This window comes from Babylonia areolata, chromosome 12 (assembly GCF_041734735.1).
Source record: "Babylonia areolata isolate BAREFJ2019XMU chromosome 12, ASM4173473v1, whole genome shotgun sequence".
NCBI lineage: Eukaryota > Metazoa > Mollusca > Gastropoda > Neogastropoda > Buccinidae > Babylonia > Babylonia areolata.
Window position 1 is genome coordinate 9,838,217 of NC_134887.1, and position 22,500 is coordinate 9,860,716.

Sequence of the window (22,500 nt, forward strand, 5' to 3'; positions counted from 1 at the left end):
CTACTTGTCAGATTCGTTAACACAAACGGACTCGTCAGCTTTTTTCAGTAAACATTTAATGGTGTTGGTTTTACTGTACTGAGTTATTATTGCGAGCCAGCTGTCGCCACACACACACACACACACACACACACACACACACACACACACACACACACACACACACACACACACACACACACACACACACACACACACACACACACACACACACACACACACAGAGTTAGAGCCGCTGCCGTACAGTTTGCACGCCGCATGGATCAACACCTTTAGCTATAACATGGCGAGACTGGACCAGATGGTAGAAAAGCTAAGACGCGTCGGGGTGGGGGGAGGGGGGCAGGAGGGGGGGGGGAGAAAAAGAAGAAGAAGAAAAAATGGAGGGATGGAGGGAATAGCAGAAGCGGTGGAGTTTTTGTTTATCACCCCCCCCCCCCCACCTCAAACCCCCTTTTTTTCCTACCCCCCGCCCCCTCCTGCACTTTCTTCTATTCCGGTCTTGGTTTTGGCTTCAGAACACACACACACACACACACACACACACACACACACACACAGACACAGACACAGACAGACAGACAGATTGTGAGAGGCAGAGAAAGACACAGACAGACAGACAGACAGACAGACAGAGACAGAATGAGAGACAGAAAGAGAAAGAGAGAGACAGAGGGAGAGAGAGGGGGGGGGGGGGAGACAGACCGACAGACAGATTGTGAGAGGCAGAGAAAGACACAGAGACAGACAGACAGAGACGGAATGAGAGACAGACTGACAGAAAGAGAAAGAGAGAGACAGAGAGACCGACAGACAGAGAGACAGAGACAGACAGAGACAAACAGACAGACAGACAGACAAACACACACAGAAAGAGAGAGAGAGAGAGAGAAAGAGAGAGAGAGAGACGGACAGAGACAGACAGACAGACAGACAGACCAACACACACACACACACACACACACACACACACAGAGCGGTTGCGGTTGCTGGTACAGGTGCGGATGTGGGTGGGAAAGAATGGAAGAAAGAGAGAGTGAAGAAGGGAAGAGAGGGGGTGAGGGAAAGGCGTGTGTGTGTGTGTGTGGCGGTTGTGTGCACACCCCCATCTCTCTCTTACCCCCCTAGGCCCCCCCAGCCCCCCACCCCCCAATCTCTCTCTCTCTCTCTCTCTCTCTCTCTCTCTCTCTCTTACACTGACAAAATTTAGATTTGGTATTTCTAGTATTGCTTCTCATAGTTTTAGGTAGAGCATTCTAAATGAACCCATGTATACATGCCGTTTATGCAGTTCGGGTAAAGAAGATGAATTGCATTTTTTGTTATGTTGCCCTGCTTTGTGTGACCTTAGACAAAAACTTATTCAACCGAAATATTATAGAGATCCGTCTAATTTTAGGTTCAGTTTACTCATGTCTTCAAGACAGGAATGTACTCTGCATAACATAGCCATATATATATATATATATATGAAGAATTGAAGAGACTAAGTACAGTTATCTCGTGAATGTTGTTGAATATTTTTGTTGACTATTTTGGGTGATATGGTTGATATTGTGCTAACAATTTTTGGTTGATTTGAATTGTCTATTTACTGTGTCATGTCATTTTGTAATTATTATTTATCAATGATTCCCCCTTCAGTAAGGGGCTCTGGCCTTATCTGAATAAAACATTCGTTCGTTCGTTCGTTCGTCTCTCTCTCTCTCTCTCTCTCTCTCTCTCTCTCTCTCTCTCCAAACATTTGGCATGCAGTCTGTTTTGGCTAAATCAGCTCAAATATTACAGGGACAGTAATGCCCGCAAAATGTTCTTTTACGCTCTTTGCGTAATCAATTACGCATCTGTACGGTCTGGAGCGGTGCCGCAAATATTGATCCATCAGAAGAAAGCAGCCAAAATAGTTTGACCTGATCCCTCATTGTCGACCTCAAGAAAGCAAGCGAGATTAAACATCCTTCCATTATACAAAAAAAAAAAAAAAAAAAGCAGTTGGAATTTAACAAAGCGTTACTCGTGTACAAAGTACAGAGTAACTTTACACCACGATACGTATAAAAACCTGCTTATCCGAGCCTCAAGACGATATAGCTCTAACAAATTATATTCTACCACGCGCCCCGAATCGATGATTATGTTCAAAACGAGTTTAGCATTTTCTGGTGTGTGTGTGTGTGTGTGTGTGTGTGTGTGTGTGTGTGTGTACTACTACTACTACAACTACTATGAAGGAGAAGAAGAAGAAGAAGAAGGAGGAGGATGTATTCATATATCATATAGCTGTAAATCTTGTTCAGAAGCAAATCGAAGTGTCTTCACACTGAAGTTCCATAATGCATAGCTCTGAAACAAAAGGCTGAAAGACCAGAACTGTCAACTGTGTAAGGACTGATGTTTTCTCTGTCAGGTAACTAACTGGTTAACTGTGGTCCTTTTTACCCAGACTGATCTTTCGTCTGTTAGGTAACTAACTGGTTAACTGTAGTCCTTTTTACCCAGACTGATCTTTCGTCTGTTAAGTAACTAACTGATTAACTGTGGTCCTTTTTACCCAGACTGATGTTTTCTCTGTTAGGTAACTAACTGGTAAACTGTGGTCCTTTTTACCCAGACTGATCTTTCGTCTGTCAGGTAACTAACTGGTTAACTGTGGTCCTTTTTACCCAGACTGATCTTTTATTCTGTTAGGTAACTAACTGGTTAACTGTGGTCCTTTTAACCCAGACTGATGTTTCCTCTGTTAGGTAACTAAACTAACTGGTTAACTGTGGTCCTTTTAACCCAGACTGATCTTTCTTCTGTTAGGTAGCTAACTGATTAACTGTGGTCCTTTTTACCCAGACTGATGTTTTCTCTGTTTGGTAACTAACAGGTTAACTGTGGTCCTTTTTACCCAGACTGATCTTTCCTCTGACAGGTAACTATACTAACTGATTAACTGTGGTCCTTTTTACCCAGACTGACGTTTTCTCTGTTAGGTAACTAACTGGTTAACTGTGGTCCTTTTACCCAGACTGACCTTTCCACTGTTAGGTAACTAAACTAACTGGTTAACTGTGGTCCTTTTTACCCAGACTGATCTTTCCTCTGTTAGGTAACTAAACTAACTGGTTAACTGTGGTCCTTTTAACCCAGACTGATCTTTCCTCTGGCAGGTAACTAAACTAACTGATTAACTGTGGTCCTTTTTACCCAGACTGACCTTTCCTCTGTCAGGTAACTATACTAACTGATTAACTGTGGTCCTTTTTACCCAGACTGATGTTTTCTCTGTTAGGTAACTAACTGGTAAACTGTGGTCCTTTTTACCCAGACTGATCTTTCGTCTGTCAGGTAACTAACTGGTTAACTGTGGTCCTTTTTACCCAGACTGATATTTTACCCTGATAGGTAACTATTGGTAAATTGTGGTCCTTTTTACCCAGACTGATCTTTCGTCTGTTAAGTAACTAACTGATTAACTGTGGTCCTTTTTACCCAGACTGATCTTTCCACTGTTAGGTAACTAAACTAACTGGTTAACTGTGGTCCTTTTTACCCAGACTGATCTTTCCTCTGGCAGGTAACTATACTAACATATTATCTGTAGCTTCAAGCCTTCATGACAGTAGTTGTACAGTGATACCACTAATGGACACGGAACGTTATCACGTCAAGAGAGAGAGAGAGAGAGAGAGAGACACCTTCCGTGTGTCATAACCGTAATCTCAGCAGTAAACAGAGACTCCTCCACGTGCGAAAGTGACCGTCTTCGCCGGAAAGACAAACACTCGTGATGGCTGTGTGAGTCTTAGCCTCAATCCAAGGGCTTCTTATCAACAAGTAAAAGTCCTGATAACTATTATCATCAGCTGTAAACAAAGAGTGCCCCCCCCCCCACGTGATGCTCGAGTGACCACTTTCGCCAGTATAAAAACCTTGCGACCTGTACGGTTGGGTTTATTGTCAGTTCTGAAGCCAAGAGTTTCTCGTGGTTGTGTTGTTGTTGTTGTTTGATCTCGTGTCAGGGTTGTTGATCGGGCCGTTCTTCAGCTTCCGTCGGTGGATTTTGTGTGTGAAAAGCACGTCCTTGGGTTCACACAGGTCTTTTTTGGGGGGTTTTGCTTTGTGTGCCTGACAAAATGGTCCGACGTGTGAGGTTTTCCTTGACCGTCATGGTCTTCACAGAGGTGGCAGTCGTAAGTTGTTGTTGTTGTTGTTGTTGGTTTTGTGTGTGTGTGTGTGTGTGTGTGTGTGTGTGTGTGTGTGTGTGTGTGTGTGTGTGTGTGTGTGTGTGTGTGTGTGTGTGTGTGTTGGTGGTTTGTTGTTGTTGTTGTTGTTGGTTGGTTTTGTGTGTGTGTGTGTGTGTGTGTGTGTGTGTGTGTGTGTTGGTGTTTTTTTGTTGTTGTTTTTTTGTTTTGTTTGGTTTTGTTTGTCTCCTCCCCCCCCCCCCCCTTTTATGTTTCAGCTGTTTTTATGGTCGTTCCTAAGTTTCTGTGTATGCCTTAATTTTTGCTGTGACTTTGAAAGAGACAAGACAAGACTTCTTTCTTTCTTTTTTTAATTTTCGAGGGTAATAGATGAGCACTGGTGTTTTTTGTTTTTTGTTTTTGTTTTTGTTTTTTTAACATCCAGTCCCTGCTCTGAATAGGGTCTACACTACACAAAACTCAATAAAAAAAAATTAAAGCATGGTGTTGATAAACAACAACAACAGCAACAACAAAACATAAGAGAGGGGAAAAAAACTCACAGTCACACACAGATATACACACATGCACATACAGGCACAAGCATATGGTGTTTGTAAAATGCACAGGGGAAAAAAGAACAAGCAGAAATTGCTCTCTTAGTTTCATATCATTAACACAATTTGAGAGAGAGAGAGAGAGAGAGAGAGAGAGAGAGAGAGAACTAAGTCACAACTGCTTAAATTGTTCCTGGGTTCACATACAATAGAGTTGAATCAAAATTTCTCTCTCTCTCTCTCTCTCTCTCTCTCTCTCTGTGTGTGTGTGTGTGTGTTATTTTTTTCTCGTTATGTTTTATTTCTATTGTTAAGTTCTTTTTGTGTACATGCAAAAATGCATTCGTTTTTGTCCACTCGTGACGTATGAAATGAGCTGTTGTACAAGTCATACTGGTACGTGGTGGTGGTGCTAGTCATTGTAGTACTATTTGCAATTGTCATACGTTTTGAATATATTTCCCCCCCACTACATTTATGTAGATATACTCATTTCAGTAAATCGAAGCCATTTGATTTTTTTTCCCCCTTTAATGTTTCTTTAGTTTGTGAACCAATGCAAACCAGCAGTCGCAAGGGAAGTAACTGGTCGTGAACCCTCCTCCTCCCGCTCCCCCCCCTTCCTCCCCCCCCCCCCCCAAAAAAAAACCCCCACCAAAAAACAAAACAAAAACAAAACAAAACAACAACAAACAAACAAACAAAAAAACCCCAAAAAACCCAACAAACAAAAAAACTGTAGCATTACAAAATCCCCCTTTTTATTATTATTATTATTATTATTTTTTTTTTAGAGGTACGAATCGACTAATCGCACGTGTCATACGACAGAACAACGTGGTTGATAACAGTTGTCGGGGACAGAGTCTGTACTTCACCACTGACGATCTGATAACTACAACAAAGACGCTAAATATATATAGGTCACGTGTATGTAGCTGTCGCATCTAGTGATGACATTGGTGTCAGTTAAAGTATGACACTGATGATCTGTGTCTGTTAAGGTATGACACAGTGTCTGTTAGCGTATGAGCTAGGTATCAAAATGATCTATCAGTCTGGGTCGCTGGCCCCTAAAAAACAAACAAACAAAACAAAAAACAAACCCAAGAACCCAAAAAAGACCCCCGCCTCCCCAAAAATCAGCAGAACAGACAGCAGGGCTGGTTGCGTGAAGTGATTGCCCACAATAAAATTTTTGTATCATGTTTGATCTATTTTCATCAGAAGTCTGTATGTGGTTACAGCGAACTAACAAGCGTGCACGTACAAAATTCAGGAAGGTGTTAGGCTTTTTATGTGTCGAAGAGACGTGATGACGCAATCTTGATTTGCGTCGCTCAAAACATGTAGACAGTAAATAGCACTTGAATAAAAATTAATCTAGATGTGATTCAAACTAAACTAAGTTTACATAAACAGAATTAGAATTATCTGGCAGCGAATGATACACAGAGTTGGTTTAATAAATGTTTGCAACATTTATCAAGAATGTACTTCGTTTGAATTCTGAAACAGCATGTCGGACTGCGCCATGATGTATCAATGCGCGGGTCAGTAGGTCAACTGCGAAGTGTCGTCTGCAACGGCATGAGCCGTGATGGTGTTTATCTGTGGGAACGAAGGCTCACTTTGGCTGCACATGTTTTGATCAGGTTTTGTTTTCCATTCTTCTGAATGGCAGTTATGCATGATTGCATAATATGATTGGTGTGTAAGCTCTTTGATTCGTCTCTGTACAAGCTCGATTCAGTGCTGTATAAATGATTATAACAATGATAATAACATTTAATTATTATTATTATTATCATTTCTATTATTCAATCAATCGATTAATCAATACATTTCCGCCATTGTGAAAACATGAGTGATAGAACAGGCCGTGTGTGTGCATTCTGAGGAGACACACGAAAGCATGCCATGCGCGTTTGATCTGGTTGTCGCTTTTTTTTTTCTTTTCTTTAAAAATTATATATATATTTTTTAATATTTCGTTCGTTGGAAACTATAGAGCATATGACGTCTTCTTCGATCTGTAGTTCTACCTTTGTATTCTCTCCCTCTCTCTCTCTCTCTCTCTGCCTTCTTCTTCTTCTTCTCCCACAAGCATGCCCCCTTCTGTTTCTAATTGATCTGCTCAGTCTCATTCGTATGTAGATAAAGTCAGTCTACGGGGTTTAAAAAAAGGAAAGAAAAAAAAAAAAAGAAGAAAAGTGAGACTTCCAATTGTTGCATGTGCACGATGTGTCTGCGTCCGCGCTTAAACTGACATCGCCTTGAAACTGAAACTGAAACTGAAACCTGTCTCATCCATGAAAACCCTTCTCATCTGTCTGTCTGTCTGTCTGTTTCTCTCTCTCTCTCTCTCTCTCTCTCTCTGTGTGTGTGTGTGTGTGTGTGAAGGTGGCCGAATGGTTAAGACACTCAGCTGCCAATACACAAATATATTAGCATGCACTCCAGGCCTGACAAGCGCGTTGGGTTATGCTGCAGTCAGGCATCTGCCTATAGTTTATGTGGTGCAGCGTATATGGATTTGTCCGAACGCAGTGATGCTTCCATGAGAAACTGAAACTGAAATCTCTTCGTTCTTTAGTTTAGCGTCTTTTCACTATCAGTGACTCTCTCTCTCTCTCTCTCTCTCTCTCTGTGTGTGTGTGTGTGTGTGTGTGTGTGTGTGTGTATGGTTACTCTATCCATGAGAACCTGTCTGTGACAACATGTCGTATCAATCTGTCACTGTCGTTCTTTAGTTAGCGTCTTTTCACTATCAGTGGTATTATCTGTGTGTGTGTGTGTGTGATATGGTTAAAGTCCTATCCATGAGAGCCCGTCTTGTCTGTGACAACAGGTCGTATCAAGCTGTCACCGGCGTTCTTTAGTTTAGCGTCTTTTCACTATCAGTGATATTATCTCTCTCTCTCTCTCTCTCTCTGTGTGTGTGTGTGTGTGTGTGATATGGTTAAAGTCCTATCCATGAGAGCCCGTCTTGTCTGTGACAACAGGTCGTATCAATCTGTCACCGGTGCGCGAAACCGTGGACTGTTGACCCTTCGGTCAATGTTATCAGTTGGCAACGGCCTTTTGTTATCACTCGGCTAACTACCGTGACCGGACAATGGAGTGGGTCATGTGGGAGTCTGGTTGGGGTGGGTGGGAGGGGGAGGTTTGCAAGTAGAGTAGTGGATGTGTGTGTGTGTGTGTGTGTGTGTGTGTAGGGGACCTGAAGGGATTGCGTGTTTGTCTGCTGTGTTTGTGTGGGTTGGGGGTGGGGAGGCTTGTGTGTGTATGTGTGTGTGTGTGTGTGTGAGGGAGAGAGAGAGAGTGGGGTTTTATGGTGTGGGATTGGGTGACGTGGGAAAGTTGGATTGCGGTGTGTGTATCTGTGTGTGTGTTGGTGCTTGTGGTGATAGCAAAATCGTCTTGAAGTGATGTGATGCAATCGGCTCAGGAAGGAGACTATATATCACAATCAGTAGACGACAGAGTGATCATTTACTCACATGCATAGAATTAATCATAGGACACACATACAATTGTACACAAGGAGGCCTTGTCCTTGAACTATTATTATCATCATCAGTAGTAGTAGTATATATATATATTTTTTTTATTAATTATTATTATGAAAACAACGATAAGAAGAAATGATAATAATAATGACAATTATAATGATAATCATCATCATTTTGTTCCGTTGGCAGTAGTGCTGCTTCTTGTTGTTGTTCTTCTTCTTATATTTTTCTTCTTCTTCTTCTTGATATTGTTTATTTATTGTTATTGTAGTACTGGCTGATGTCTTTGTGACTCATACAGGTCTGGGAGTTGCATGGTGGGCCAGTTATTATCATTACTATTAGTATCATTTAGTGATGGTATCAATGGTAGTATTTCTTCTTGAGATTGTTATTGATATTGATATATATATATATTGTCGTGGTTATTACTGACTGATATGTGTGTAACAGATGATGGAGTTGGTGGGACAATTATCATCATCATCATCATCATCTTTTGGTTTTAAAAAAATTAAATTTTTAGTAGCAGTAGTAGCAGTGGCCCTTCTTCTTCTTCTCGGAAATTAACAAATAATGAGGCCAGAAGATGAAATGATTAACAAATAGTAAAGAGTGGTAACTCTCTCCATTCACAAGGTACACATGCAACTTCAAGTCAGTGCTGCTTACGCTACCGATTCAGCTAGCACACAGGTAAATAAAAGGTACATTGGAACAAACCCAGACACTTCCTCAAAAAAGGAAGCACCGGGCCTGTCCCTGCACTGATCATCTGACATGTGCACACAGTAGCAAAAGACAGAAGAAATGTGCAAACACAAATTAGTTTTTATTCAAGACTGGCAAAGCCTCTTTCATCCTGAACAAGCCACACAGAACACATGGACAATACAGAACAAACACATATGGTTGCCTCGGTGGTCCTTCTTCTTCTCCTTCTTCCTGTTGACGTTGTGACTGTGATACTGACAGCTGTCCTGACCAGTGGCTGATGTGTGTCTGTCCCCAATATATATATGTGTGTGGGGTTGGGGGTGGGAGATATGGGCGTGTGTGTGTGTGCTTGTACAAGTAAGCGTTCATCTCTGTGTGTGTGTGTGTGTGTATGTGTGCGGTTTTTTTGTTTTGTGTGTGTGTGTCTGTGTGTGTGTGTGTGTGTGTGTGTGTGTGTGCCGTGGAAGCTGCGATACATAGACTAGAAATGAGTGTGTGGAGGAGGGGAGTAGAGGAGGTGCAGGGTAATGTGTGTGTGTGTGTGTGTGTGTTGGAGTTCATGTACGTTTATATGTATTTGACTGTGCTTTCATATCTGTGAAACTGCGTGTTTGGTACATATCTGTTATGCATGTGTGATGTGTATGTGTGAATGTGTGTCTTCATGTTTTACATTTATTTGCTTATTTATCATCATTGTTGTCTTATTTATTTATTTATTTATTATTATTATTATTTTATTATTATTTTCATTACTACTACCTTTTTTTTCTCAAGGCCTGACTAAGCGCGTTGGGTTACGCTGCTGGTCAGGCATCTGCTTGGCAGATGTGGTGTAGCGTATATGGATTTGTCCGAACGCAGTGACGCCTCCTTGAGCTACTGAAACTGAAACTGAAACTGTCCTCAACAGGTGCGGGACTTAGTGGGTCAGTGCACGTGTCCAGTGCAGTTCCCCATGGTCAAGGTGGGGGAGGGCAAGTACCAGATCGGTGACTCCAGAACTCTCATCTTCGTCAGGGTCAGTATGTGTGTGTGTGGGTGGGTAGGTGTGTGGATGTGGATGGACAGGTGTGTGGGTGGTTGGGAGGGGGGAGGGTGTAGGTTGGAGTGGTCAAGTACCATGTTGGTGACTCCAGGACTCTCATCTTCGTCAGGATCAGTGTGTGTGTGTGTGTGTGTGTGTGTGTGTGTGTGTGTGTGTGTGTGTGTGTGTGTGTGTGTGTGTGGTTGGTGTGGGTGGGTGTGGGTAGGTGTGTGGATGTGGGGGTCGGATTGGGGATGGAGGTGAGTGGTCATGCAAGTACCATTTCGGTGTCTCCAGGACTCGCATTCTTTTCAGTGTGTGTGTGTGTGTGTGTGTGTGTGTGTGTGTGTAGTGTGTGTGTGTGTGTGTGTGTGTGTTGGATATGTGTGTGAGTGTTAATGTGTGTGTGTATGTGTGTGTGTGTGTGTGTGAGGATAGACAGACAGAGAGACTGAGAGAGAGAGAGAGAGAGAGAGAGAGAGAGAGAGGTGGGGAGGGAGGGAGAATGTGTGTTTGAGAGAGAGAGAGAGAGAGAGAGAGAGAGTACTATGCGTACTTGTGTGCATTGTAGGGTTCACATACGACTGTATCTCTGCGCAGTTCGTACACATTAATCAATTATGTGTTGTGCTTGTTTGCCCCGCTTACAAGTGCAGATCCATATGTCATATGCGTTCTGTTGTTGTTTCCAGTTCCTGTTAGCGCTGTGTGTACATGGGATACATAATCGATATTTTTGATATGTGTGTTCACACATGCGTGGAATAATCATTATTATTGCAGGTGTTACGTAACCACGTGATGGTGAGAGTGGGGGGTGGATGGGACACCCTGGAGAACTACCTGAACAAGCACGACCCGTGTCGGTGTCATTTTAAAGGTAGGCAGGTGGATCAGTGTCTATCTCTCTCTCTCTCTCTCTCTCTCTCTCTCTCTCTCTCTCTCTGTGTGTGTGTGTGTGTGTGTGTGTGTGTGTGTGTGTGTGTGTGGGGGGGGGGGGGGTGTGTTTTTTTTTTTTGCTTGTTAGTTTCTTTTTTGCATGTCTTGATTCTCTTTTCTACATTCCTCCTTTTTCTGTGCTTTTTGTCCCCCCACCTCCTTCCTCCTTCCTCCTCCCTGTCTCTCTCTTTCCCCTACTGTTCCTGTCTTTGTCTCAGTCTGTCTGACTACCAGTTTGTCTGTCTGTCTCTTCCCACCCACACGCATACGCACATGCTCACGGCATCTACGATCGCTTGCACACACACAAACACACGCGCACACGTATGCGTGTTGAAACACACACACACACACACACACACACACTGTCACACACTGTGACGTCGTTAATCCATCACCTTTAATTTGTTAGTTTTTATTGACTCATTTGTGTAAACAAAGTGAGTATATAACCCAGTGTTCTCTCTCTCTCTCTCTCTTTGTGTCCTTGACAAAACTTAACATTGCCATTTTCTCTGGAAAAACTTTGTCTGTCAATACCAAATTTGGCATGAACATAGTAGGAAAAAAATCTTCACAGTCATACTAAAAATAGGTTGTAAGTCTCCCAATTAAGCCATATTTCCGGATCATTAACGATTTATTTTGTGAGGCTTGTTCCGGAATCCGAAAACACCATATTACCGCTTCCCAGTTACCGGAATATAGGCCATGCTTGGTAAAAAGACGGCATGACCTCGTTTTTCTGGTTCACAATGAAAAGAAAAGAAATACTAATTCTGGACAGAACACATACGGTGACACTAACTACACCATCAACGTGTCTACTGCTTGTGAATATTCTAATATGGACACTGGATTAACTATAATGAACATAAAAGAAAAAAATTGAATCGACTGTTTCACTGAGTTTCGGTCAGCCTTGTCTAGGCTGGTTTGTGCAGATCTTGTTTTTTTTTTTCTTTTTTTTCTTTTCACAATTAAAAGAAAAGAAATACGAATTCTGAACAAAACACATACATTAACACTAGCTATATCCATCGAAGTGTGTACTGCATTTCAATATTTCAAAGTGGATTTTACTACAATGTACATAAAAAGATAAATTGAATGGACCATGTCATAGTTTTCGAGTGCAATTAAGCATGTCGAACACGGATCTCCGCAGATCTAGTGAAAGCAGCTACATGTTGCCGTGTACTTGAGGCACCTTCACTGCGGACTTTAAAGAATTTCTTAAATGCCTGAGATATACCAAATTAGCATAATTTAAAAGGCATTATAACATCGAATACCATAACCGATTACCGATTTATCACGCTAAAAAACAACAACATGATTTGATATTGTTTTTTTAGCATCATTTGTAGGTGCAGGTTAGCGTTGTGTGTGAGACTATTTCCTCTCGCCCAAACGTGCATGGCTCGAATCTGCTTTTTTCTTTCTTTTTTTTTTCTTTTCTTTTTTTTTTTCTCCATAACTCGAGGCTTTGTGATATCAATTACAGAATTGCAGAGCACATTTTAACTGATTTTTAAATGTAAAGGACTGCAAGTTGTAGATAAGATGTACGTTTGCTGATGTGGCTTGGAGTTCGAGTGTTCCTATCAAATTCTACATGTTTCTACCATATTTTCTGGTTGTCCCTGCAAACACTCGACAGGGGTTGGCATGTCTGTGTATCGTATTATATTGTATTGCATTGTATTGTATTGTATTGTATTGTATTTATTGTATTGTATTGCATTGCATTGTATTGTATTGTAGTGTAGCTCACTGCACTGCCATCATGTGTCTCTGCCTACAGGTCACCGTGGTGGCTCAGGGGGCGTGGCGGTCGCCCGTCACCAGATCATGCGCCGTTCCTCCACCTCTTCCCTCATCGCCACCCGCGTCTCTTCCTCCACTCCCTCCTCCTCCCCACACCCCCACCACCCCCTCAACTCCCCCTCCCCTCGCAAGGCGCCATCTTCCGCCGTCTCCCCGTCCCCATGTCTGAAAGGCTCGCACTCCGAACACACCACGTTCGTCAAAGGCCCCAGCCCGACCCGCACCGGCGGACTGCCCACATCACACAGCTTCCACAAGGGTCCCAGCCCTACCCGGAGTGCCAGCCCCAGCCCCAGCCTCAGCCAAGCGGACTTCCTCAGCCCTGGTAGAACCCCAACCCCCTCTTCTTCCAGCCAGGGACTGGTTGGGATTTTAAAACACTCGAATCCTGCTCGCGGCGCCAATTTCCCCAATCCTGCTCGCAGCGCCAGTCCAGAGTTTGAAGGGGCAGCGGCAAGGCGCCTACCCACCTCCGCGTCTTCTCAGTCTTTCAAGGACACCAGAGAGCTGAGGGAATCGAGGGAGTCTTCTGTGGGGAGGTCTGTGGAGTCGCTGAGGGCGTCACGTCCGGGTTCTCCCGCTGTGTGTGGGAAGCAGTCCGAAGAGCGCGGGAAACCCTCCCAGCTGCCGCAGCTCCAGAGGAGAAAGTCGCCCTCGCCCGGGGTTGGGGAGACGAGGTGTGTGTCGCCTGCGGTGGCCGGGGGCAGGACGCTGCTGCCTCGCCCCGTGGGGTGTGTTGGGGGGTCGGGCATCCCCCGACCCATGTCTCCTGTGACCAGTTCTGGTGCTGCAGCTTGTCGTCGCCCGGCTTCTGCTTTGAGCAAGTGAGTGTGTCCATGTTGTGTCTTTGAGTGAGTGTATGTAGTGTTTGATTTAGTATGTGTGTTTGTGTGTGTGTGTGAGTGCGCGGTGGTGGTGTTTGTGTGTGCGTGTGTATTGGTGTGGGTGCATGTGTATGTGTGGATGGGGGGTGGGGGGGGGAAGGAGAGTGGGGGCGTGGGGGGGCTGAGGGAAGAGTTGTGTATGTTGTGTGTGTGCATGTGTTTGTGTGTTCGTGTCTAGTGTGTCTCTGTGTATGTGCGTGTGTTTGTGTGTGTGTGTGTGTGTGTGTGTGTGTGTGTGTTTAAAAAATTGTTGCTTTTGCGAAAAGAAAATAATGTAGCAAAATTGTAATGATGATGATAAGAATGATGATAACAATGATAATATTTTTTTCAAATTGTGCTTGATTTATGACTATTGACAGATCCTCTCCATGTTTCCCTATCTCCAGCTGCTGTTTGTGTGTCTCTCTGTCTCTCTACCTCTGTTTCAGTCTCACTTAGTCTCTCTCTCACTCTGTCACTCTCTCTGTCTGTCTCTTTCCACCTCCTCATCCTCTTTCCTGGCTCTCTCTCTCTCTCTGTCTGTCTCTACCCCTTATGTTTATCTTTTTGTCTGTGTAGATCTGTGTCTCTCTCTTCTTTTTTTTCTGTTCCATGACGTCAATGACACAGCCTAATACTTCAGTTTCTGTCTAACCCACATGCATACAGAGAACATCGGAAGTGGTAATTCATATTCTGGACCATGGGGTTTGTTCTGTTTAAAATTTTATGATCTTTTCTTGTGTCCCCGCTTATTTTTCATCTCTTTTGTTTTCTTTTTGTGATTTGTTGTTGTTGTTGGTTTTAAGCTTGTCTGATTTGATATTTTACTTCACTGGTAAGATTACGCATCACTTCCTCGTTTATTTATTTATTTATTCATTTATTTATAATTTCTAGTTGTTTGATCATTAGTTCTATCATTGTACAATACGCTGACACTGTTGTACTCCAGAAGGCCGCAGTGAAGATCCACTCAGGTTTCTCACCCCCACTCCCCCACTTCTCCCTCCCACCCTGTCTTCCCATTACCTTTGCTTGCATCGTGTTCGTTTTAAAAGCGCTTTTGTCATATGTTGGTGTTGTATGAAAGATATTGTATCCATGGTGATGGTGTTGCACACTGTTTGATCAGTTGTTTAGAAATGTTGTTCTAGCTTCGATGGTGGTGTTTATATGAGGAATTTTTTTTTCTTTTTTGTTTCGGTTGAGCAAAGCGGTCATATCATGTCCACAATGCATTCGTTCACACACACACACATTCTCACACATTCACACACATTGTTGCGAAAATTGCATGTTTCTGTTTTGTGTTGGATGTATTCCTGTGCATGGAAGCAATCAGAATTGTCACTTCCATTCCTAGTTGTTTTTGTTTTTTTGTTCATTGCACTGATGGAGAGTTGGAAAGGGGTCTTTTTTTCTTTTCTTCTTTTTTTTTATTATCAGGGCACGACCCACACGTTGGCTTTTTGCGGAAGTCAGGCATCTTCTTGTTTCTTTTCTTTCTTTTTCTTTTTTTTAATGCAAGTATTGTATAGCACATATGGATCATTCTGCACACTTTGTCACCTTGAAACTGAGACTGAAACTTTGTAGTGGGTTTTTGCTGTGGGGGCAGATGTACCTGTGGAGAGTTAGAACGCTGATAATTTGTGATGTGGAGGTGTGTTCGGTGTTTTATGTAAAATATTCTGATGTTTTGATTTTCACTTTTTGACTCACTTGTGTCAGTAAAGTGTGTCTATGTGTTAGGTTGTTCGTGTGTGTGTGTGTGTGTGTGTGTGTGTGTCCGTAGTATACTTTAACATTGACATTTTCTCTGGAAGTACTTTGTCTGCCAATAACAAATTTGGCTTAAAAATGTTCACAGTCATACCAATAATAGGTTGTAATTCTCCCGATTTAAGCCGTATTTCTGGATCATTAACGGTTTATTTTGTGGAGGCTCCTTCCGGAATCCGAAAACACCATATTACCACCCAGTTTCCGGAACGTAGGCCATGCTTGGTAAGAAGACGGCATGACCTCGTTGTTCTTGTTATCATTTAAAAGAAAAGAAATACAAATTCTGAACAGAACACATACTGTGACACTAACTACATCATCGACATGTTTACTGCATATGAATATTTGAAAGAGGATACTGATTTAACTAGTTACACCATCAATGTGTTTACTGCATATGAATAATCTAATGTGGACACTGACTTCACTGGAATGAACATAAAAGAAAAAACTGAATAGACCGTTTGACTGAGTTTCCGTCAGCCTTGTCTTGGCTTGTCTGTGCAGATCTTGTTTATTCTTGTTAGCAATTAAAAGAAAAAACAACAACAACATATTCTGGAGAGAACACATACAGTGACACTAACTACATCATCGACATGTTTACTGCATATGAATATTTGAAAGAGGATACTGATTTAACTGAAATGTACATGCAAGAGAAATTGACTGGACCGTGTCATAGTTTCTGAGTGTAACTAAGCCTGTCAAACACAGATCTCCATAGATCTAAAGAAAACGGCTGCATGTTGCCGTTTGCTTGAGACGATGGCAACGTCTCCTTTACCGCGGACTTTAAAGAATTTCTTAAATGCTCGAGATATATCAAAATAACATGATTAAACGGCATTATCACCTTGAACACCGTAACTGATTTACCACGCTAAAAAAAACAACAACCATGATTTGATATTATTTTTGAACATTATTTGTAGACGTAGATTAGTGCTGTGCGTAAGACCGTTACCTCTCGCCTGAACATGCATGGTTCGAATTTCTTTCTCTCTCTCTTTTTTTTTTAATCCCTTTTCTTTCATTTTTTTTTTATTACCCGAAGCATTATATCAAATACAGTGCACATTTTAACGATAAAAAAAAGAGAGAAAGATTATTTTATGGTTTTTATTTATCTTTTTTTAAGAGCATATCGCAAGTGAGTCCTGAGGTCTTGCCTCTCTTGTTAGTTATATATTCTTAGATTGATTGATTTACACAGTTGTTTATTTTTTTCATTATCTAGCACAACGATTTGTACCCAGCACAACTAATCGTTGTTATGGTGGTGTATCTGTTCAATGAAAAGCAAGTTACGGGAAGTTTTTTCTTCTTTTTCTTATGTGAATGAAGTCCACATTTTCCTCTGTGTGTGTGTGTGTGTGTGTGTGTGTGTGTGTGTGTGTGTGCGTGCGTGCAAGTCTGAGTGAATTAGGGAGTATGTGTGCATGTGTATATGCATGTTTGTGCGTATGTGTATGTATGTATGTGTGTGTGTGCGAGCGAGCGCGTGTATGCGTGTTTCAGTTAAGCGCTCATGCACATGCATGACAACTTTAGTATTGTATTGTGCACAAGACGCTGTTGGTAAGGCAACGATATTCATACCAGCGATGACCTGTGTCGTGCATGTTCTTTCATCACTTTTTGCCTGCTGTCGGCAGATCTGTGTCTTTCGACACTCCCCCCTGCAGACCTGACGAGGAGGATGATTCAGCCGACACTGACCTCCCTGACTCCACCACGACCCACACTGAGGGCGCTGCGCCGCAGACGACGCCAGACTTGAGGCAAGATCAAGGTCAAGATGACAAAGGGGTCAACCATCAGTTGGACCAGATCAGCACCATGACCTTGTCCGAGTTCCGAAAGCTGATCAACAACAACAACAGCAGTAGCAACAACAGCAACAATAGTAGCAACGACAACAACACCAGTGTCAGTGGTCAGACGCCCTGACTCTGCAGGAGGGACCTCCACCCCTATGTCCCCAGGGCACGAGGGCGGGGGAGGTCAGCTGAAGAGGTCACAGTCCGCGGATCCCCAGACCTCAGGCTGGCACCTGGTGCGGGACAAGGCTCGCTCCGTCTGCAGCTCCTTCGCCTCGCGCCTCTCGGGGAAGAAGACGGCAGCCGGAGGAGGAGGAGGAGGGGGAGGGGGAACTCCCAGCATCCTGGCGCGGAGGACCCCTCCCAAGTCTCCCCTGACAGGGTCACGGAGCTCTTCGTCGTCGTCCACAGCTGCTGAACGGCCCAAGACTCCGTCCTCAGGCGTCACTGGGGAGCGGCCCAAGACCCCAGTGTTGGCCCACAGACCTAAAACCCCCACCACCACCACCACTCCCGTTAACAGGAACCGACCAAAGACTCCCACAGCAGTCAGCACCAGGCCTGAAGACCGGGAAGCATCCAGACCTCAGACCCTCGGCCGTCCCAAAACGCCCACTGCTGTTGGCCATCATTCCAAGGCGGGATCATCTTCCAGTACTGGTACCAAAAAGCAGTTATTGAGGGCCAACTCTGAGAACTCAGAGTACAAAGTGAAGACGATTGTGAACTCAAACACTTACGCTTCATTAACTTATACCAGTGCCTCCTATTCCTCCCCCTCTTCCTCTAGTCGTCAGGTTGAGAACAGTGTCAGTGTCAGCTCTGATCAGGCCTCCTCTGATCACCACGAGAGGAACTCTTCTTTCGTGTACAGGTCTGTGGAGGAGAGTACGGACTATGGACACACTCAGGTCACGGGAATCAGCCTGGAGTCACACTTTTACCTGTCCTCCAGTGAAGACGACGAGAGTCGTAGCCACAGTGGGGACTCGGAAATGTCGGAGAAGGTGGAAGACAATAATCATACTCCCTCAGTGGGTAACGTGAGAAGCACACCTACTCCTCGAAGCACCACTCCCCTTTCCAGCAGAATCCCCAAGCCCTCGTTCATCCCCCGTCCAACCACTCCTGCTTCTGCAGTGTCTGCCGGGGCACCAGAACATGAGTTCTCGGGAAAAGCTAACGGGACTCAGGTCACGCATGGAGGGAGATCACGACCCGCTCCCTCCTCAGCACGGTCCTCCATGGAGCGTGAGGTTACAACCCCGCGCAAGCGACCTCAAACTCCAAACTATTCCAGCAGTTCCTCTTCAGCGGAGGTACATCGTGCCAGAAGAGCGCACACTCCGGGACCAGAGAGCAGCTCCAGTTCTGTGTCTTCTTCAGTGAAGACAACCCGATCCGTCACCCCAGGCCCCGACACCACACACACAACCCGAGCTAACCCTCACTCTGTCACTCTCAGAGGGGGCCCACGAAAATCTAAGCTGGGCCAAAAACACCTCCGCAAATCTCGTAGTTTGACCGACTTACTACAAGCAGTCGAGTCAATATCCAAGGGCATCCAAAAGAACATTCCGAACGAAACTCAGCATACCACTTCCACCACGCCGCGGGCATCTTCCACCCTCAGCAGACCCAAGCTGCAGAGACAGAAAGTATGTGAGGAGACGGACGCGGAAGTGTTTATGATTTCCCGGAACTCACGCGGACAGCACAGTGTGCAGTTCACGGGACAAAAGCAGCAGGGTGTACCTGCCTCCCCAGAGCTCCGCAAACGACTGCAGCAGTCCGCTTCTCTGGACGCGGACAGGGTTAGGAGCAGGACCCCCGGACCTCGCCTGGGATATCAGTACCAGCAGCGGAGCAACATCCTCCGCAGGTCAGGTCAGAAGGAGGCGGGTGTGCACAGCAGGGTCTTCAGCAGAACGGAGGCCTGGGTCAACTCCACGCTGCACGATCCCAAGCGGAAGCAGTCGACCTCTCACCTCAGACGACCCATGACCCCCAATTCCCTGTCCATCGCAGAGAGTGAACTGCTCTCGCGGCCCCTGGAGGAGATCCAGGCAGCTCTGCCCTCCCCGTCCAAAGTCCTTCCAGTCGTTGATGCCCAGGACATGGACGTGCCGCCGGAAGACCCCGAAATGTACAGGAAGATGGAGATGCTGTTCGAAAAGTACCGAGAAATGGAGCTGCGGGCGTCAGTGAGGGACACCCCTGGAGGCGGTTGTGGCGGTGGGGCTGGTGGTGGAAGTCATGACAACATCAGCGTCACAGCCAGCAAGTCCGTTAGCAGTCACGTGAGCAGCGGAGGAGGTCAAGGTCAGGGAGTCCAGAGCAGTTCCATGTCCTCGCAGTCCTCGTCCTCGGTTCAGGCCGGACTGGTCGCCAACGCCGTGTCTTTCTCCTCGGGCGTCTCCTCCGTGCACTCCCAGGACACGGACACGTCGCGAGCCATGAGCGTGGAGGGACGCTTCTCAAGGGACTCTTCTCCATCCAGAACCACCTCCTCCTCCCTCCACAACCACCACCACTACCACAACAACAACGACGACGACGACGACGACGACAACAGCGCGGCCACCAGCAAGAATGGAGATGTCCCTGACCCCGAGGTATTGGACGCCCTGGCTGGAGCCTCCTCCTCCTCCCTGACTCCCAGACCTCACCACCAGCCCCCTGCCACCCCCGCCCCCACCCCTGTGGACAGTCTGATGGACGTGGACGCGGAGACCTTCGTGAAGAACCCCTCCGCCTTGGTGTCTAAGATCAAGGAGATTCTGCAGATCAGACCCCGCAGGGACAACAAGGACAAGAGCGGATCCCGCACCCGCATCCCCGCGCCCACGGCCCTGACCCCGAGAAAATCCGGGGGGCTCCTTTCGCCCAGAGGGACCTCGGAGGAGTCCTGCGACTCCTTAAACCCTGCCCTTCCAGAATCCGCCACCACCATCACGTCCAATGGGTGTGACGTCAGTCGTGACGAATCCTGCCACAGTGACGTCAGCAGCGAGTGTAGCAGGCCTGAGACTCCTTCAGGGAGGCCCGGTAAAAGGATGTCTCTGTTGACCAGAGCTCGTCACCGTCTCTTCGACAGGAGGCAGTCTCCGAGAAATGGAGGTGATCCGATGTCGTCGCCGGCGGCTCAGGACCAGGAAGTGTCCAGCCCTACATCTCCAGCTTCGTCTACGTCACAATGGGATGAGGAGGGAGAGTTTGTGTGATGAGCCGTCCTCCCCTCTGTATGTGCTGCTCAGTCAAGTCTGTGGGTTTTGTTGGTCCAAAGGTGGATGGAGGTGGTCTGTTGAAGCTGAGACATTACCGTCCGTACCAAGAACTACATACATTTCCGTACTAACCCCCCAACACCCCTTCCTCCCTTGTTTAGTATTCCACCTAATGACCAGTCATTCGTACAGCTTGGCTGCTGTCCAAGAAGAGATCGGATGTGTGTGTGTGTGTGTGTGTGTGTGTGTGTGTGTGTGTGTGTGTGTGTGTGACATGCATGCACAATGTATAGTCGCTCAGACTTTGTATACGTACATGCATGCAAGGAGAATCTTCGTGACTTATTTTGCCAGATCTCCAAACTCCATACCACGACTCACTCTTTCATACAAAAAACAACAACAACAATAAAACAACAACATTGACTTGTGTGTGCTTTCAATTCAGCTCAAGAGAGTGGACCTGAAAACAGCATCTGATCTCGGAGTGGTGTTTTTTTTTGTTTTTTTTTTCCCTCCAGTGTTCTGTGTGTGGTGACTTCAATCATGTGTGACGACCGGATCTGTTCAGAACAGATTGGACGCTGGATGTGAATGCCTTGATGACTTTTTTTTTTACACATCCTGATGTGATGGGGAAAAGAAATTGTAGCTGCTTTCAATGTGATATCATACATCATAAACGGAAAACATATAGTTTCTAGAGTGTTTTTGATTGATGAAAATGAAATGATGAAGGCAAATGTATGTGCAGTATATATATATATATATATATATATATATATATATATATATATATATATATATATATATATATATATATGCACATGTGCTTGTGTATGTGCACGCCTTAGAGTCAGGTTATGAGGATGCTAAAAGGAACATATGTCATATCTGCCTCTTTTTTTTTTTCTTTCTTTGTTCATTCTGAATCTCATGGCTTCAGTAGTTATACAAGTTGACGTTTGCTTTGGTTGTCAGCGGATTTATTCATGTATTCGTGTGTTTCTTTTTAGAAAAAAAAAATTACATTTTATTGATTGACTTATTTATTTGATGGATTGATATCGTATTGGAAATTCTTTATATCGTTTTGATCATTATTGACTGTGGCGGTTGTTTCTGCAGCACACCTCCCGGCTTCCTTTCTCGACTCTATCCCCAGCTCAAGGTTGTTGTTTATTCCAATGTACATTTGTTCGTTTCACACACACACACACACACACACACACACACACACACACACACACACACACACACACACACAAACACACACGCGCGCGCGCTAAAAAGACTAGGGGGTTACCGAGCTAGGCCGACACTACAGTATGCTTGGTTCGTCGTTATTACGGATAATATTCATTTATTTGATTCAGGATGTTCTGAAAAGATGCATGTATTATGTTAATGATTAAAGGTCTCATAGGTTTCGAATTCAAATCCACTGTCTCAAGGGCTTGGAATAGGAAGGAGGGGCCCAGTCCTCTCCGTCTTCCACCGTTTTTTTTATTTTATTTTATATTTTTATTAACCTTCTGCAACCGAAACCAGGTACACATTCACGCTTGATTAAATGTTATCTGACGGTCAACCAAATACGGTTGGTTCCACTGTTTCTGCACGGAAGCTGGTAATTTCGTTCAATGATTTTTTTTGATTTTTTTTAATGAATTAATTTACTTTTGAATTACATACGTATTCACACACTTTTTCTGGAAGCTTTCACTGGTTGAAATGTAGTTGACAAATGATGCATTTGGTTGTGGGGTATTTTTTGGGGAGGTGGGGATGGTGGGGGGAGGGGGTTCGCCGACGCCCAGTTTTAGTATTAAACTACACATTGACATTATAGTAGTTGCACTCTGTGTGTGTGTGTGTGTGTGTGTGTGTGTGTGTGTGTGTGTGTGTGTGTGATGGAGAGAGAGAGAAGGGGGGGGGGAGCTCAGAGCGATAACTGACCTTTTTCACAATCAGTCCAAATCAGGCTTGTAAAAATGCAGTTTCTTTCCTCTTATTCTCACAAAATAACATCACGTTCATAT

At 44.6% G+C, this 22,500-nt stretch overlaps 1 protein-coding gene across 1 annotated transcript in view; it reads left to right on the forward strand.

The window, feature by feature from the left end:
- LOC143288384 (uncharacterized) overlaps nt 1-22,237 on the forward strand; it is a 62,775-nt gene extending 40,538 nt beyond the window's left edge. Inside the window, exons 6-10 of the mRNA XM_076596786.1 lie at nt 9,872-9,979; nt 10,769-10,865; nt 12,732-13,578; nt 17,067-17,317; nt 17,397-22,237. Coding sequence (XP_076452901.1) covers nt 9,872-9,979; nt 10,769-10,865; nt 12,732-13,578; nt 17,067-17,317; nt 17,397-20,455 — 4,362 coding nt within the window. The 3' untranslated portion in view covers nt 20,456-22,237. The remainder of the gene's footprint in view (nt 1-9,871; nt 9,980-10,768; nt 10,866-12,731; nt 13,579-17,066; nt 17,318-17,396) is intronic.
- Nucleotides 22,238-22,500: the final 263 nt, after the last annotated feature.